Raw genomic sequence first — 20,187 nt, forward strand, 5'->3', positions numbered from 1 at the left:
CCAAATTTGAGATTAATTTATTTCAGCCATCACAGTTATGAATTATTCTTCATTATTTTCTATTTAATGCACTTAAGTGTGTTTATGTTAGATAGGCAGCAGTAATGTTGATTAATTTCAAGCATGACTTACATCAAGTTGCCCTGTGATGATTATTTTCTTAAATGGCGGTGGAAAAAGGTTGGTGAATTCTGCACTTAACTTTGGACAGCAATAAATAATTGAGAGAATTATCACTGTTGTATTTTCAATTGGTCTGCAGGTATAATATTGTTAATCATTTTATTCCAATCTATATATTTAATTAGGAAAATTAAAGGAAAGTGAAAAAGTTTTAGTGCATGAAATCACCCAATAGTGTCAGGAAAATCTATGTTGTGAAAGGTGTGATGATACAAAAATTATCATACTTCAAAAAACCACTTGAAACGTTGAAACTCATTTTAATATGACATCTCAAATCAAGAAAGTTAAATTGAAGCACATATTACATAGTAGATTATGCACATTTTAAAACTATTAAATACTTTCGACATTAATTTTTTCAATGCCATATATGTATGATAAAGGTGCACAATGATGATATAATAACTACAACTACTTGCTTCCAAAAAGTAAAATGAGTGAGTTCCCAAAGTTTAAAGCACATACAAATCATAGTTGAAATTTAACATCCATTCATTTTCATGCATTTTCATTTAGAGGTTCTTCAATTTATCAATGGATTTCAGACCATTGAAGTATGTGACATTGTAAAAAATTTTGTTTTTCAGGTCCTCAAATCATAAGGATTTAGCTAATCGTTTGACTGAACTTATGTACGAGCTCACCGACCGTTTAGCTTATTTTGTATGTGCGCGTAAACCAGATCATCTAAATGGGCAGCATTTTATAATCCCTGAAATGTCTGATAGTTTGGAGATGACGGAATTTGCCAAAGCAGCCAAGAAAAGGCTTCAAAGTGTGAGTTATTTATCATTCTGTTTATTTATATTGAAGTGCACGTGTTTAACGCTCTGAATAATGCGTTGAAAGCTTACTCTTCTAATTTAATTGATTTATGCATATTCTTTTTAGATACCAAATCATTTGTTTGAGGAGTTGGCAATGGATGTCTATGATGAAGTTGATAGGCGGGAAACTGAAGCAGGTGAGTGTTTTGGGGGTTTTTCTTCCTCTGTCTCATTTCTTCTCTTGGGACTAAAGAATATTCATGCATTTTCTGAAATTTTAACATTATTTCACTTTATCTATTAAGTGAATGCTCTAAAAATATTCAATTTGTATCTTTGTTATTCGAAAATATGTTGCCAAATTTCCAAAGTTTTTTCTCTAATTCTGCAAGGTGTTGGAATTAATACTCTTCGAATTCAAATGACATTTCAATTAGCAAATGTCAGCATAATTATTATTTTACACTTAAAATTTAATAGAAAAATATGCAAGAGTGAACTTTAATTACATTTTGTTCATATATTGGAATCTGTTTAACTATGGCCAATTTCATATGTTAAATAATGCCCTTCATGGCTTCAGTCATCGAGGGAGTTTTGCTGCCATTTAAAATTAATGAAAGGATATGCAACGTTGCCAGTCTTTGCACTGCATGTAACGTGCAGAATACCATGCTAACAATTAATGCCACTCTTTTGGTGAGTTTTGCCACATTCTTGCCGGCATGACAGGTAAAATCAAAGTCTAGTTTTATCCTAGGCCTATTTGCTCTATTATAAACAAGCTGGTATCCCTAATGAAAGGACTAACTTGATAGCCAGCATACCATTCCCCAGGTTGTAAGACTGGAAGGTATTCATGTACAATATATGTATTGACGCATCAGGGTGCAAAATGAAGGAAATTATTTAGTAAGTGTATTTCCTTTTGGAGCGTACAACCAAGCTTTTTATACAACTAAGTTTACTCAAGGGGAACGGTATGAAGGTTATATACAGATGTGTAGTGGTGATGTAGTGTTAAAGGATAAGCTAGGCAACTTGTTATAACTCTTTTAAGGGCTAGGAGAGTTAAGGTATAGGCTCATGAGGGGAGCCCTAATTTTGTCGATGTCGACTCAAGCCATCTCACATTTTTGTATTTCTCCTTCAGTACTAGTACTATGCAGCATCTTGACTCTTCAAGCTTCTGAGAAGCAATTAGTTTCATTTACTGGGTAACTGACGATAACTTTTTTTTCATTCTCAATATCTGAAGGAATCACTATTTCAAGATGAAAATGGTATAAAAATTCCAGGGGAAAAAATATGATTTACAATAGTATTATGCTAAATAGAACATGCTAAATGATGATGTGATTTATTTTGAAATTAGCTGCTGCCATGCTTTCTGGATAGGATCCATCAAATTCAAGAGAATATACCATACTTTCTGGCATATAGGGCACACTAGGACAAGAAACATTTTAATTAAAAATTATATATGTGATTATAGACTAAGGTATATAAGATTATATGCCATAGAACAACTGGATTGCACAAATGTTTGTGGATTATCACGACAAAGATGGGAATATTTATTTCTGACCTGATATACAATATTTAGTTTCATTACATTTGTAAAAAATGTAAATTTAAAAAATATATTTTGTTTGCTCTATAAAGAAGGATGTAAGTATGAGCCACTTTTTTCAGATCTTTAAAAATTCATTCCTAGTGTGATGAAGAGGATTTTCACTTTTATCCTCTTCCGAACTCTTCCCACAATAATGAATTCTACTGGATTCCAAAGTTTCCGGATCTTCAATCTATAAGATCCACCTACCCTCTTTTCAGGATGATATTTTAATTTGTTAAATCCTTTATGGATTCTCTATCATTTTCCAAAATGACCAGTTGGTGTGGATAATATAAGCATTTCAGCTGCTACGTATTTGATATGCAGTGGAACCTCCCTACGATGATCACCAATAGGGAATGAAGAATTGTGTTGTTAATGAGGTGTCCACTAGTGTGAGTAGTGGTAATCAAGGAGAATGCACGCTACTATAAATACCCCCATACATATGTATACTTATTTTAAAACGAACTTACACATGTTTTGTATAAAATGTATTAAGAAAAGTTTCTGAAAAATAGATTTGTTTCACATATTGCTACATTGCCTCAAAATTCTTCAGAGTACATCCCTTGAGCGTCGACACTCTTTTGCCAGTGGCTTGACTAGATGGCTCTATGGTTGGGGGATTTTGGAAGGTCCTTAAGTGTACACCTGCAAGTTTCTTTGACGGTACTTAGGGTCCCATGGTGGTGACCTTTGAGGGAGTATTTCACTTTTGAGAATAGGTAATAGTCTGCTGGTGCCAAGTAAGGACTGTAAGGGGGTTTGGGAATCGTCGCATCGCTTTGCAGAAGGTTTTTGCCAGCAGGCACTTGATTCTGCATTTGGTCGTCCGTCAAGACCTGCGGGATAAGTTTAGAGCAGATCTCCATACTAAAAAGAAAGACTCGTACTTTTCCACAGATTTTATTATACAGTACAACGCGTTTCACCGACTTGCGGCATCATCAGGTACAAATTTGAAATTTTTGCAAATTTGTACCCGATGATGCCGCAAGTCGGTGAAACGCGTTGTACCGTATAATAAAATCTGTGGAAAAGTACGAGTCTTTCTTTTTAGTATGGATATTAAATACTTCCACGAAGTGAAGCCTGAAACAATTGAATATATTAGAGCAGATCATTCGCATCACCAAATTTTCAGTGATAATAGTGTAGACTGTCGTCTTATCAAGGCCAGTACAATCTGTGATCATGCGCACACATAACCAATGGTCTGAATTCATCACTTCTCGCACATGTCAGGAAAAAATTGTTACCGATACCTTTTATACAGGCCTTGTATGTGCACAGAAATAATATGCGCATAATTTTTCTGTAAAATCCTTTATAGTTTTTTGTATCATTTTAAGAACTTAATCGGCATTCCCTTTTTTATTTTCATTTTTCTTGATATTTAAGGTTGTGCATTTCTTCATTATTCTATGCAAGTACTTCTAATTATATGCTATTTTAAGTATATCTTTGTAAGATTCGAAAATAACTAAACTTCCGATTCCATTAATTCCACTTCTGACATACCATTAATGGTGTCAACACTCAGGGATGGGTCCTTTAATACTGCTAAGAATGCCATCCCAATTAGACTCTTTCTTCACTGACTGCTGATGCAGAGATATTTTGGGTGTTTGCAAATGTGGGGACTGACTGGCTGTTGCCATTATTGAGAGTGACCTTTAGTGAGTAGTGTATAAAATATTTTCTTTGATGGGCTGTTGTGGGAAAGAATTCCTTGGTTTATGTGGAAGTACTAGCTAATGAGAGGATCCACTGTTAAAAGGTTCCATTGTGTATGTAATCATTACCAACTGCTGATATCAAAAGGTTGGTTTCTTAGGGGAGGGTAGTGCTCGTTACATGCAGAGCCAAAGATGTTGTGAAATTCACATATTCATGATAGTGGGTCAGTTTCTTGATTTGTGCGTCTTGAAGTTCCCTAGGCATTTTGTGCCATAAAAATCACTTGGCTTGGGTTAAAATAGAGTTATCTAGAGAGATGGGTTATATTTAAACCTTAGGAGTCATCGCATAATACGTATAAGCACGATATCAATGACATATTTCATGTATGGTCATAATTAAGTGGTATCTTAGGCATTATTTTTGAATAATGCAGAATATTTTGATGAGATTTATATACTAAAGTAATACCTTTTGTTTTGCTTTGTAGCTTGGAACGTAATGCATCAACAGCAGCAAGGGCCTGGTGCTAGAATTGAAAGCGTTGACCGATGGGCTCCATTCCTTCCAGTTAATACAGAGCTCTCTGCTCCACGAAATCAAGGTCGACAGAAATTAGCCCTTTTTAATGCTAGAGAATTTGCCACTCTTGTTATAGATGTGCTGTCAGATGCTAAGCGACGGCAAGGCTCTGCATCCTCATCTGTCTCAATGGTTATCCTGCCAAGAGGTAAATGTTCAAACTGAAATATACATTATTGACTAAGTGAGATAATAAAAAAAATCAAAGTTTGCTTACTATTATATTTATATAGCATAAGAGTAAACCTCTGAGAAGTATGATTACAAGTAATTTATGTATTACCATTTCATTCTTTTGAAAATTATCTAATTCCTGTAATAGAATCATATGGTGGACGGAGTTGCTTAGTTTTTCTTTGATTGAATTTGTGGTCGAGTTTAAAAAAGATGTTCATCATTAATCACTTTTTTCTTGCCTTTGTATAAAAAGTCTTCTAATATTAATTGATTTTGCAGAAAGTCAAGAGATTTCCTGTATTCATACTTCCTCAAATCAGACATCGAAACACAAGTCAACTGCTTCTGATGATGAACCACTCTATGACAGCGTTGCATCTGATGAGGACTACATTGTTCTAGAGCAGCAACAAATATTAGCTCAGCAGCACAAGGACCGGTTTTGTGATGAGAGTGGAAAAATAGTAGGATTAGCTTCATTACAAAAGGGAAACTCATCTGAAAACTGTGGTGATAAAAAGGATTCTGTAAATACGCTGGAAAATGCAAATAACTCTAAGGTAAGACTAGGACTATGGTTTCAATTCTCCAGCTAGCATTTCAAGCTAAATATTGATATCTATATTATTGAAGTCAGCTGAGGTATTTTCTTGATAATCAGCATGCCTATTGTAAGTGAGTTAAGTTGATTTTATGTCAATGTATGCTGTACCTTCCCCCTTTGCTGATCAGGGATACTGACTAACGTACCTGCCTGGCAATTGGAATGTTCAAGTTTGAACCATGGCGAAGTTGGGTGATTTTTTCTTTTGGTGGATTCCTCTCATCAATGTATTCATTAAGTGAGATGTACATTTGCTTCACACATTTCTCTCTGCATTAGTCACTTAATTTTGCATTCTCATTGTTTTGAAATGCAGGATAATGGAAACCTATTTTTTGTTTCATGAAATAATTTATAGTGATGAGTTATTTATTCTACTCACTCATCCTGTCTCTAGCTTTAGCTTGCCCATTCACCAAAATGCCATGGGGTTTTTCATTTCATTATAATTAATTTACCCAAAAAAAGAATCTTTCAAGGTTGAATAATAATAAGATGTATATTTAATCTTCTTTTATTTCGCTGTTACTGTACTGCAGATCTTCAGTTATTGCCACACACTCTAGCAATAGCTTACAGGGCACTAAAATATTTAATTGTGGTGTTATAGTGATTTTTGGGTTAGCACATGAATGTGTCATTATGGTATAGTATCCAGTTGCTTGTGCCACATTTGTATGGCCATTTTTTCCTTATATTCTTTGCCGACTCAGGATGCTGCAGGCAAAATTTGCAGGAGTGCATTTTTCTGGAAAAGTAATTCCATTTTGATAATAGTGTGTCAATATCCAAAAACATCATGAACCCTGACTTCAAATTTTGTCTTAGCCTGTCAGCATTTCTTGAATATTTAGTATATTGGTTAATAAATTATGGTATTAGAAATACAGTGAATTTACACAATCCTCAAATTTCCATAATTATTTCAGTGTGGATAGGTCATCATATAAATAAATGAAGAAAAAACCATACATTTTGAGTTTATGAACCCAGAATTTAGATTAAATGGTTTTCATGAAAGTATTTATGTAAAATCTGACCCACACTCGCTGATAAGGGGCTAATTTTTATATTATTTTAATTTTTTAATTTATATATTTCATTTACATATATTGGGTTATTAAAATTAGTTTTACTATATTTGTAATAAAGGATACTATATTGTTTGTTTATTGATTATGTATTTTTCTCCATTAATCAACTTTTGGATCATCTCTTCGATCTATTTACATATGTTTGTAGGTTGAATTGAGTGGCTTAATAAATTTTGAGATTAAACCAATTTAGATAATCTGAAATGTATGAATGACACCTAAATATTTCCATTATTTCACAGACTAACGATGAGAGAGACACTCCTCATAAAGATGGTGGCTGTTCAGTTGGAGAAAGAATCATATCAGAGGTAAAGTTGATGTTTTTTTACCTGTGACTGCATGTTTTGAATCCACCCTATTAAAAAAAGTTAAGCTTATGGACTTCAAGAAGAAATCAACAATTAATTAAAGGAGGGCATTTTATGGCCAATGGAAAATAAATGTTTATTTATGTTCATACTTACATTCTCCTTAAGCACCCAATTCAGACACAAAAAGTAGTTATTAATTGTTAATATTAGCTTTTCAAATTTTTTTTGTTTTATAAATATTTCTCACTACACACCAATTTTTTATACCTTTTAGGTCAGTTTGCCATGGCATTTCTGGTCACTGTGCTCAAATCATATCTTTACCAAAGACTAAGGATTTATTGTATAAGATATATAGACAACACTCAAATGATAGGGATTAGAGTTTTTATGGAATGCTATGCAAAATGCATAGGGATCCTCTTTATTTGTTAAAAAATGGCTAGGAATGTAAAATTATTTCATAAGAAATTTTAAACTTATCATTGATTTTTTCTTGCTTAAAAAAATGGCTCCTATTGAGTGCAATAATAGAAGTAAATGTTTGTTGGCAATTGAGTTAAGGGCTGCCAGCAGTGAGTTAAGGAAGTTGTGTGTTTTGAAAACATGGCGGGTTGATGCAGCCTTAAAACACCAAAGTCAGAAATTTAAAAAAGGTGGTGTTGGTAATTTATTATGGAAGCAAGGAAATCCAATTATAACAAACTTATCAGCCAATCTGTCAATGTAAATAATACAACATGGAATATAGTAAACAATGTGACAGGGTGTAGAAGTATCATCATTTAGGAAAACTGAACAGTAAAAAGTAAAGACAGGGTCAGCCGATTTGATCCAAATTAGGTTGTAGATTACGCAAACAAATACATACATTGCTAATATTTCTCTGAACGTATTAAAAATGACCGGGAGTAATGGTAACTTGAATGGACAACATCTTTGCCATGTAAATTTATTAATGGGCATAATTCTGACCCCAGAGGAGGAGGTATTGAAATTCATAAGGAAACTTAAATGTTAAACATCGGTAGCAATTTATCACATTCCTACCCATTTCCATTCCATAATTATAAAATAATATGCAAATGCAATTAGTAAACTGTTATTTATAATAAAAGAATTCTTCATAAGTGGTGAATTTCCTGACTATCTAAAAATTGCATAGGTCAAACTGGTAGTAGTAGTTTTAGCGGAGGTGACTGACAGCTGAAGTCATTTGCACCATAGGGGATGGTCAGGAAAGGATGAAGGGTGGAGAGAAACCCGGCGTTGGCATTAGACTACTCTTAACGAATGGTGCCAAGGGGTCCACAGCTTAACATCCTATCTGATGGATGGCGTACTCGCTCTAAGTGCCATCCACAAAGCACCTCAAGTAGAGATCGGGATACCAATGAAAAATGTTAGCCATCACACCATCAGATCCCCATCAAACCGGTTCGCAAAAAACGAGATAAGGGCAACATAAACAATTACTCTCCAGTGTCTTCATTGTCTATCTTGTCAAACCCTTTTGAAGCCCTAATGAGGATAAGTTTTTACAACTTTATTGCTAAAAATAAAATTCTAAATGGGGAACAGGGTGGATCCTAAGATGGTTAAGTTTATAGTGATACTCTGTGACAAGCTTTTTAAAAAAGATTATAAATTCTTGGGATTTGAATAAGTACTCTTTTGGAATCTTCAGTGACCCATCAAGGGCTTTTGATACAGTGGACCATAAAATCCATTTTGCACAATGTGAATGTTATGGCAATAAGGGTGTTGCTCATAAATGGTTAAAATCATATTTAGAGGCTAGGAAGCAGATGGTGGTCATTGATGGAGTAGGAGTTGACAATGTTGTGACTACCTATCTTTCTCCTCCTGGACACATAATCATTGGATTACCTCAGGGTAGCATCCTTGAGCCTCTCCCATTTCTAAACTATTTAGATGATGTACCAAATATTGCTTAGAATAAAACCATAGTATTGTATGCAGATTATGCAACCTTAGCAATAGGCCATAAGGACCCTCAGCAATTACAAACCAAACTTGAAAACCCATTATAGCATCTAGAAAACTGTTTCAGAAAAAACAAACTATCTATAAATACACAAACAACCAACTTCAGGCAATTCTATTTAAAGAGCGAAGTGCCTCATTAGGATCTTCACCTGAACAGGAAAATTATTGAAAGAATGTTTGGTGCAAATTTTTTAGGACTATTGATTGATGAGTCCTTTAATTGGGAGGTCCATATTAATCAATTATGTCTCAAACTTGCAAAATGTGGATATATTTTGATACATTTGGTTAACATGGTAGACTTTGAAGTGCAGTAGATTTAGAAGTGTGGAAAATGGCTTATTTTGGTATCTTTCAGTCACATCTAACTTATGGCATCATTTTCTGGGAATATTCTCATGGCTTTAAAAGTGTATACTATACGAAAGAGAGGTATTAGGTGTGCAGCTAAAATACCTTCTTGGCAATCCTGTTAATCAATCACTGAGAATTAAAAAAGTGTTAACCCTGCCATGTCTGTCTAGTTACTACTTGTGTCTGTATATTATAGATAACAGAAGTGAACTTGTTACCAATGCTCAAATACATGAGCATAACACTCGACAAAGAGTTGATGCGAAATTGTTTTTTTACTGAATGGCAATATAAAATAAGGGTCCCTTCCACGTAGCCATTAAAGTCTACCACCATTTGAAATTTGGCATAAAAAAATCACTCTGCTAGGAAATTATACAAAAAGAAAGCTAAACATTTGCTGTTAAGGGAGGGCTGCTATAACATTCAAGACTTTCTGGGAGAGTCTTTTGGACTGGGATATCTACTATATACATTCTATACCTTGCAAAATATTTGGATTAATTAGTATTGCTATATTCTGAAGGTCAAAGTCTTTGATCTAAGACTTAGATCTTCAATATCTGCACACCATGGAATTCTTCTCTAGGAATGATTATATTTTATCAATTGTAGTTTGTTCTGTTCTGGTCATTGATATTATGAACAAATCATTTTTTTCTTTTCTGAATTCTTATTTTGTTATTTTAGTGCTTACAGTAAGCCCGCAATGTGCTTTATCCCAGTTCATGCCACTATAACATACATGCATACATAACCTCCACATTTATCATTCAGCTTATGTATAGAAAAGAAAAGCTGATATTGGGTTACAAAAGGAAAGCCTCTTGCTCTAATTCCTTCAATGCTGCTCTATCCTTGTATACTTCTTTGGAAATTGCCACTCTCATAAAATTCTACATATCCTCCTGTTCTTGAAACTTGATCCTTGAGAGTCAGATTGGTGACTTGCATAAATTGCTGCATCATCATCATTTAGGCTGATTTTTTATGAGCTAATTTAGAGTACCTAGCTGGTACTCTGGTTATACAAGCGAATCTTACCTTGCTTCAGTTGTATCAGTTTGCGACAGAATCTACGAAATATAATTCAATGCTTTTTTAAGTAATACTATTTCATGAGTGTTTTGACATACCTAATTAAGTAATCAGCAATCCACACTGTTAGTACCTAAAGAAACTCTAATCTTTGTAGTTTTTGTATTTATATTGTAAGTTGAGACCAGGGACAATAGCATGCAGTTGTGACTCCATGATAAGCTTTTGTAATGTGTCCAAAGTTTAAAGGATCTCTTCTGATCTATTTTTAGTTTTTTTATTTTTATGCTTTCTAATATGTTGATTATTGAAATCTTGATCTTGTGCTCCAATCTCTCAAAGTAGCTACTGTCTACTGAACAACTTATTAGTTTTGTCCCTGCCAAATACACATCAAATTTGAATTACATTAAATGATTTTTATCCTAAAATTTTTAGGTAAAAAGTCAAGCAGATTCTGCTAATGGGATAGCATCAATGGAGAATTACCTGAAGAAGCAGTTAGCAGTATCAGAGGCTCAAATGGATGAACTTAAACATGAAATTCGGATGCTTCAGATGACTGTAAGCTTACATGCAATCATTTGTCAGAATGATATTTTGTTGTTACTTTTTTATAAAGTTAATATCTTCAATTAAGTCTTTATAAATTATTAAAAAATCTTGTATCTCTTACATTTATTCCTTAACAAAAGGTGTGTGAGATATATGGAATGGGAATGATTTTCTTCCAAGCACTGAGGATACTTTTTAGGTCTAAATTCATAATACTTTCCACTTGTTACTCTGTCTCTATTATAAAAATGGAAATTTTCCTTCTTTGTTTTCTATTTCAAAAATGTTTTGCTTGCTTAATGGTGCTTAACTTGAAGATGTAATATTTATAAAGGTGCAGCAAGAGACATAGATCAATTAAATAGGCATGTAAGAAGAGTGACCCATATACTTCAGAGAATATTATATGATAAGGAAGAATGAAGGGCTGCAGTCAACCATTCGTGAGACTGATGATACATTAGAACTATAATTAAGAAAGTTGAATGTGGTAGTAGCATTCAATGAACTCTTGATTACCAGTATTAATAAAGAGGAGAAAGTGTATAAGTGTAAATTTCAGATAACCTGGTCTTAACTTCATCAAAGTGGATTACTACATACTATACATAAATGGTTTTTTTGCCCTTCTGCATAGAGTTCATTGTATTTTGCTGTTTATGGACTAGATGAGCTTCCTCTTCACCTTGCAGATATTAGCAGCAGTGTATTACTGCACATATTAAAAACCCCACTACTCTGTTAATTCCACCATGGTATCAACATATATATATATATCAACATATATATAAGGACCTTGGCAGGTCCTAGGTGAGGAAGAACTATTACATTAAGCCCTATGTATACCCCACCAGCACAAATTTCAGGTTATATCTCTAAACCTTTCTTCTTTGAGTGGAGAACCCCCAGACCATCAGTGAATCCAACCAAAAAATCCAAAACTGTCCCTGGATCAGTACCTTGACCGTAGCTCACACCTTTGATGTTTTATCTCATCTTCCCTACCCTATCCAAACAATCATCATCCTTGTCATGTAATTGGAATTAAAAATCCTGGGATCAAGTGAGTATGATGCCAGAGATATGAAGTCCCACGACCGATGCCATTTCAGTGATTAGGTTGGCATATTATTTAATGTCATTTCAATATAATATGCTAACCATATATAGCTGTTTTCTACCCTAATCCTTAAAATAATTTAGAAATAACAGATTTTTTATTATATTTATGAGGAAATAGCTGTGTATATTTAGATTTGTCTCTTTTCTATAGCTCTTAGATTTGCAATTTGAATGTTCTACTTCCTTGCAAGTTCCTCTCATTCACATCATTTCATACAGAATTCCAAGCTTCTGCTTGTTTCATTTGTGTTTTACAATATTTCCACATTTTTGAAGCAATAGTGTATAATATTTTAAGCTAAGATCATTCAACAGGTCTTTTGTTATTGTAGGTGATTTTAGAAATAAACAGTACCAAATTCCAAGAAACTGTGGGAGAAGCTGCGACCGTAACGTTTTCACAGAGCCATCCACTAAATGTGCATTGCAATGCAACAATTTCAGAGTGTAAAAATCATATGACTTGACCAGGACAAAAAATATAGAAACAATGTTTCACACATTGCAGATGAACCAGTTGAAATTAACGTAACAGTGATTAACAGTGTAATGAATTAACAGCATATTAATAGGGCTCCATTAGATTTTATATTTGAGTAACTAAATTAATCAAAATTAATACTCCTTTTACTACATTCATCTCATTGATTGTATGAATTATTTAGTTTACCTAAGTAAAGTCTCATTGGGGTTCATGGCAATGTTAATGTTTGTAGAAACTTCGCTCATTTTTTTCATATGCATTCTATGTTTTGTTGCTTTATAATATAGGCCAATTTTTTGTAATTACAATAGATGTCTTCAAAGGCAGAGTCTATACTTATTATTTGTTCTTGATTCTGTTAAGCTTTTGATATTATTTTTGTTAAATGTGCTGTTTATCTTGTAGGTGTCTCAGCTGCTGATGGAAAAGTCTACATCTGGTCCTTCTCCTCCTCTAGAAAACATTCTTTCTTCTTATTGTCATCAAGTTGGTTACTTTATTTGCCTTTCGATGTTTTTATTTTATGTTGAGTGCATGTAAATACATATGTACATTAGTGCCTGCAATTGCTTGCTTCATTAATATTTTGTTCTCTCATGGAGTGAATGATTTATTAACTTATTTCTTTTGAGATTTAAACAGTTCTCTGCTTTCTGTGTAGTTTATTTAAAAAAGGTGGTTGTATTTAGTTTTAAAGAAGATACACTGATTTCCTTTTGGCGTGGCTCATTTTTTCTAGTTAAACTAAACAGTCATCCTTTTTATATCTTGTGTTTTTGCCAATCTTTGTACTTGAGTGATAAAGTTTTTCTCTGTGAAGGTACATATCCTTTGCATGTTGGCTATTGGCTATTATGGATCAAGATATAGTACTAAGTTAATCTCATCTTCCAGTTGTATGTTTTGGCTGGTCCATGATTTTCAGTACAGTAAATCCTTACTAATTTGGACTCTATGGAGCCTGGGGTAGTCCAGATTAGGCAAAGTCCAGACTCTACAGGTATTTAACAACTGTAACCCCATGGAACATTATCCCCCATTATTCTTGTGCACCCGAAATCACAGACATCTTATTATAATTGAATATAATACATTAGAGTCCCCAAGTATAAAAATATCTCATTTTAATATTAAATAAATGCATTTAAATGAAATACATAGCCAATTACCCAAAAAAGTAAGTCAGTAATAATTCATAAATATCTTCGATCGAAACAATGGTAATCCATATTCAGTGGTATTATCCCATATATTTTATTTATTAACATGCATTAAGATAACTTATCAATCAAGTATTTATTTTTATAAATGAGAGCTTTACTTAAAAAAACAGCACATGTTGTTTCTTTTGTAATATTTTTTTAAATTGATGCTACACTTGGTCACTGTAGTTCTTTGGCATACTTCAATATTACCATCTGCCATTGAAATATTTTTACACACATAATTTTTTTATGTTACCAATGTGGAAAAATATTTAAGAGTATTATAGCTGATGTTGTTTAATGTGGCAACATGATTTAATAATAGAACCTTTAGCTATACTAGGTATTATTGAAGCTGCATGGGTCACTCTATAACTCTTTAGCAAGTCCAATAGATGACATCTCCTAATATCGGAAAATGTTTGCTTTTGGTAAGCCTCATCTCTCACTAGACTGCAGTTAAATTTTCAGATACATCCATTGTGTTTTCATTTCCATAGTCGATTGAAAAAATAAACTTCTGTTTATATAGAAAAATGGAAAAAAATTAGTTTCATGTGGTAATGGAACACTCTAATTTAAAAGACTTAACACCATAAAGCTGAGTTAGACAAAGTTCCTGGCACATCTGCTCCGGTGTTGGTGACTGTTTACAATTGGGTAAATGATTTTAAATGTTACTATACGTATAGAAATGATGAACTACATTCGTGGCATCCAGTGGAAGTTATTTTCTCTGAAATGATTGACAAAATCCACCATATTTTTTGAGTGATTTTTTGGTTTTGAGTGATTGACGAACGAAAGCTCACAAAATAGTTGAGGCCACAGGCATATCATAAGGTATAGTGTTTTCAATTTTGCATGAAAAATTGGCTGTGAAAAAAAACTTGACCAGATTGGTGCCACATTTACTCTCAGTGGAGAATAAACGCAATTGTGCTGTCAAATTTCGTGCTCAGACTTTGGGGTTGTTGATATTTTCCCTAAGCAACACTTTAACTTGTGTCTACAATCAACTTGAGCACACAAAGTGCTAACACCCTATCTTCATTATTTTTCCTTGCGGAACCTTAGATCCACTTCATAAATCTTACATATTTTCTATCAAAATCTTGAAAACAGACCCATTTCCTCTGAATTGTTGATCTAATATAACGGTGAATCATATTAAGTCATCAGTATTTCCCATGTTTTGTTCCAATGTATAAACAGAATCACAATCATTAATTGTGGTATGTTTTTATGGCACAATTATCATTCCTCCCTTTAAATCACCATAACCAATCATTACTTGCCGTTAAGTTCTCTTCATGCAAGTATTTGGCAAGTTTGTCATGTGGTATCTGGATGTTAGTGCCACACATTCCAATACCAAGTGAGCCTTTATGCAAATCCCACCTATGAATGGCCTCCTATCTTTCATCTTCTGGTAACCTCATAACCCATGCTTATCTGCCCATTTTTTAAAAAACATTAAAACCTAGAAGAAAATAGATTTATCTGACCATTTTTTTTAACAGAGAAGTTAAGTATTATCTAGTAGCATGCTCTGAGCTCTTATGACTAGTTCAATGAGCACGCTGCCCCTGGAGGAGCATGCACAAAGTCTCAGTAATGCCTTTGTTTGTTATTGTGAATAAATTAATGAAATGAAAAAAAGGAAATTTCAGGGTATTGCCTGAAGTAAAAGGAAAGATTTAACATATGTTTAAAAAAGCTAAGCCAAGTGGTGTTTCATTTTCAATTTATAGAAAATATTTATCCTTGAAAATTGACCCAGTATTCATGCAAAATGTATTTCTTATCCAATAGTAAAATTTGAGTAATAAGAATTCACTTACCTGTCAGGAAATAATACTCAAACATCATTATTAATGACAAGTAGGTGTATTGTTACAATTTTTAGCTGTTAGAGCAAATATGCATTCTTTGTTGAATGATATTAGAAGTGGAGATGCTTTGATCTTTAATGATATTGAATCAATATAATAATCAGTGAAATGAGAAATAGTAATTTGGTTGCAAGTAACTGTTGATCATGGTGTTGGATCGGGTATGGAAAACATGTAAAGCATAGGAAAAGACACTGAGTTAAAAAAACTTCCTTATAATTTTCCAAGCTTTTTGAATCTTATATTTATATAACTTCAAAATCTTATCACTGGTCAGAATATGTAGCTCTGACCACCCTAACTCAATACCATATTTTATGGTATTGAGTCTTAGCAAATGATAGGTACTCATATTATGCTATATTTCAATTTTGTCATGAAATGTTTTCATCTTCAGCAAAATCTTATCTAATAAATCTAATGTAGTTAAAGTATGACAATGTCCTTAATCATTTAAAAGCACCAGCCATATCTTCATAATACCTTGTGAGCAATCATAAGGGCATGTGATAGGGAGAATGAGGACACCATCCATAAAAGAAGGGCATAACAAGGCAAAGGCATAAGGGCAAGACATAAATTGAAAAAGAAAAAGATTTTAATTTTTTAAATATTTTATTCTGCTCATGTCACAGTTTCAAATTTTTTGAGGGAATACAGTTAATAATGGTAGTTTTTAAGCAGTTTTAAATCACCTAGCAGATTTTTTCTGTTGAATTCTGGATAATTTTTTTGTGAGATAGATTCCATATTTTTGCGCTTTAATTGAGTGGTCAAATTTGGGAGAAATATTCAGCATTCATTCTACTGTTTTCATTGCGTTTCCTGCTCCATTTGAAATTATTTTTTCTTTTCTAACCATGATGTACGTGTAAGGTTAATTCAAGGGGAAGGTATTTAAGTCTTTCACTCCAATATAGAGACAGATATTAGTACTTGAATTAAATGCTATCAAAATTTTACTGGATTCAAAATAATGAGAAATCTAAATTCTAATGCAACGCATGCGGTGAATTTTTTTTGTTATTAATTATTGGTTGCATCTGCTCACAGCACCTTACTTAATTTCTTGCATGGGAGGTTGTATTGAAAATGACAGCCCACTAAAATATTGACCCATATTGATGGACATGAAGCTGGGCATTCTGTAATAATAAAGGAATGGGGTCATCCGGTGTCAGAAATCATATGTGTGTGGCTAATAGTGTTCAAGGTGTTAAATATTGACTGTGGAGCCTAGTGGTTAGGGGGAACTGATTATTATAGCATGAAATATATTAGCCCCACTTGGCCATATTACTGGATATAGGTCATTAAACAAAGTTCTTTAATTGAGAATCTCAAAATAACAATCTACATATATGCCAAAATGTGGAACCATCAAGATTAGATTGATTAAGTAGTCATGCATTTAACTTCTAAATGATATTTTTCATTCATAGCTATTTTCAAGGTGACATATTCTTCTCTCTTCCCTTACTTATTTTATCTCACTTTTTCTTGCATTCTATGATGCTATTACTTTTACTATTATTAATCAGTCTTGACCTTGCACAAGGTCAATGATTTCATTCTTCATTTTAAATTCATTGCTTGGTGATTTTATTGGGGAACAGCATTTAACATTAAATGATAACACGAGTTTGTTGTTAATTGAAGGTTTGGTCATGCATAAAACATGCTATTAACTCCTGTATTACAGAATGTAAAACTTTCCTCTTCCTCTCTTCTCAATAATCTCAGGAAAATAAATCATTAATTCAAGTGAATGTATTTTTTGCAATGGTTTTGGCTGTTTATATTTGTTCCAAGGTTTTCATTTTTACACATCAAACAGAAAGAATTTCTTTAGTTATTGCTTTCAATTGATAATCATATTATAGACGTTTTGTCTTGTTTGAAACATGTTTAGATAACCTGTTTTCGTCAGTGTGCCAGTTGTGATAAATACAAAGTAACAGTACTACAACTGGCAATTGGATAAGAAAAAATATCTGTGAAAAATTCCCTAATGCTGACTTTTCTTGTTAGTGTTAAGGCAAGGGTGACTTAATTTGATACATACTTCCTGAAATTTCAAAGAAATTGGTTTCTCTCTCTCATCATACCCAAGTAATGATCGGCTAAAGGCTTTAAGAGATTTAGACGGAGTGGCAGTTTAGCTCTACAAAATAAGTGATCACTTATGATGACATTGCAATCAAGCTCTTTAAGCTTAGCTTAACAGTAAACAGTGATGACTTTAATATCACCTCATCCTATCTGTTAATTCTGTGTCTTGTGCAGAGTGTAGTTTTCATTATTACTTCTACTTAAATAAGGATTTCATTATTTTACATAATCCTACCTTTTCACATTTTGCTCAACTTTCTCTTTTTGCGTAATATGCCTAGCTCGTTTTTTTTCTGTTCATTTTATTCTTTTCCATGCCTACGCCTTGAAATCCTCCATATCTATGGTATCCTCTTGCCTCAATAACCAAGTTTAAAAGCAATATAAAACTATCCTCAAAAATAATGTTGTCCCTATTCCTATTTTTACGTCTTTACTCATATTCCTTGTCATCATCTCCTTCCTATTTGTAAAAGCTTATTTATCTAACACAATTCTTCTCTTAATGCCCATTATGTTGTGTCCATTTTTATCTAAAGCACTTGATGGGCAATTGTATTGGTGTTTGCTCTCCTGCTCTGATTATTGCCCTCCATCTAATAATCTTTAGCTTGACCTTCCTATTTTGCAATTACGTGATTACACTTATATTCTTATAATTTATTCTCTTGCCTATCATATCATATAGCCCTGGTAATGCACGGACTGATGGCATATCCCTTTGCTCCATCTCCATTTAGATACATTGATCTAGTAACCTTGTAGATATTTTAATAATTTTAAAATCACCAAGGAAGTATATGTACTCATCTATTTCAAGCTTCTTCTTTGCTTTGTTTCATAGTATTACCATAAACCCATATTTTGACCCAACCTATGCGCAAATATGTACCAGGTATGCAAGTATGAAATGCGAATTTTAAATAAATTCGGAAGAATTATGAAAAGAGCTTTATTCAATTTATGCTCCATTGCTGGTTAGACATTTTTCCCATCTTTCTGGTAATTAGTGGATACCATACCAGTACAAATCTTTCCCTTTGGGAGCGAACCATTCATCAAGCAATTTTTTCAAATATTCTTGTGAACCAAAACACTTCTCAATAAGTGCGTGACCCATTGATGCAAATAATTGGTAATTGGAAGGAGCTAAGTCTGGTGAATAAGGCACATGGGGTAGTACTTCCCTGCTGAGTGCTTCCAATACGTTGCGAACTGGTTTTACTGTATGTGATAGACCATTGTCGTGAATAAAAATGACCTTGTGTCGCCTCTTTTGATATTCTGGTTTTGTTTCAGGCAGCAAATGGTTCGAATCAAACAATTGTTGTTGGTAACATTCAATTAACCATTTTACCAGGTTTTGACCGCTCATAATAGACCACACCCTTCTGGTCCCACCTAACACAGAGCATTGTCTTTCTGCCGAAGCAATTCAGTCTTGCGATCGATGTGGATGGTGTGCCTAGGCATACCCTTGTATTTTTGCATTTGGGATTCCCAAAATAAATCCGCTTTTCATTCCCAGTAGTGATGCGATGCTCAATTGTTCTGTGAGTTGTTTTTGTATTTGTAAAATCATCTTTGTCCAGAAATGCTTGCAATTTCACATCTTTGTACCTTTTTGGTGGTTTTTGATGTTCCTTGTCTGCAACGTCAAAGTCATCGCTTTTAAAATGCCAAAACAATCATTCATAAGTATCTTGCAATGGATTATGCTCACCATAAGCTTCTCAAAGTAATCAGTTTGATTCAGCGACAGTTTTCTTCAAATGAAAAAATAAAATTATTGCTGTCCGCAAATGCTCTTTGCTTTGTATAAATTTTGACATATTGAGCACAGCGACACAACACTATGCTAACACTTTTTCAATTTATCACTCATGCACGTCCAACACTTGTTAATGACACTAAGTTTCAAATCTTTATACCACAAACTGCATTGGTGCTCTATCTGGTGTCTGAAATCCTCATTTCATACTTGTACACCTGGTATGGCATATGTGGCCATCAAATATCCCATTTCTGTGCATTGAATATTTTTTATAAGTTGATTTTACCTTAAAAGTTTAATTATATTTACTAGGATTCAACAGATGCCATCTCAGTAAATTGCATAAGATATGGTATATATGATGTAGAAATCATTGATCACCTTTTACAATGTGTTGAGTTAATTGCACATTTATCAATTTAAACACTAATTAAATGCATGTATGGCCACATTTAACTCTAATGATGTGTTTGCTACTTTATAAAGGATTTTGCTAAGTATCTTGTATTTAAATGAAACTAAATAACTATAGTTTTCGTGTATGTCATCCTCAGTATGTGTATGTGGCTTTAATGTCATGGATTTAAAGTTTTGCCTTGAAGTATGTTTTTGC

General features: G+C 33.3%; 1 protein-coding gene across 2 annotated transcripts in view; it reads left to right on the forward strand.

Moving 5' to 3' along the window:
* Nucleotides 1–20,187, forward strand: part of Git (ARF GTPase-activating protein GIT1) — a 42,615-nt gene that overhangs the window by 12,239 nt on the left and 10,189 nt on the right. Inside the window, exons 6-12 of one of the 2 annotated variants that reach the window (XM_071588745.1) lie at nucleotides 774–963; nucleotides 1,078–1,150; nucleotides 4,745–4,984; nucleotides 5,293–5,573; nucleotides 6,954–7,022; nucleotides 10,866–10,991; nucleotides 12,994–13,074. In XM_071588745.1, the coding sequence (XP_071444846.1) occupies nucleotides 774–963; nucleotides 1,078–1,150; nucleotides 4,745–4,984; nucleotides 5,293–5,573; nucleotides 6,954–7,022; nucleotides 10,866–10,991; nucleotides 12,994–13,074 (1,060 nt within the window). The remainder of the gene's footprint in view (nucleotides 1–773; nucleotides 964–1,077; nucleotides 1,151–4,744; nucleotides 4,985–5,292; nucleotides 5,574–6,953; nucleotides 7,023–10,865; nucleotides 10,992–12,993; nucleotides 13,075–20,187) is intronic. The other variant, XM_071588746.1, reaches the window with a different exon arrangement.

The sequence above is a fragment of the Hetaerina americana genome, unplaced genomic scaffold, assembly GCF_022747635.1.
Source record: "Hetaerina americana unplaced genomic scaffold, ioHetAmer1.1.p SCAF_3, whole genome shotgun sequence".
Lineage (NCBI taxonomy): Eukaryota > Metazoa > Arthropoda > Insecta > Odonata > Calopterygidae > Hetaerina > Hetaerina americana.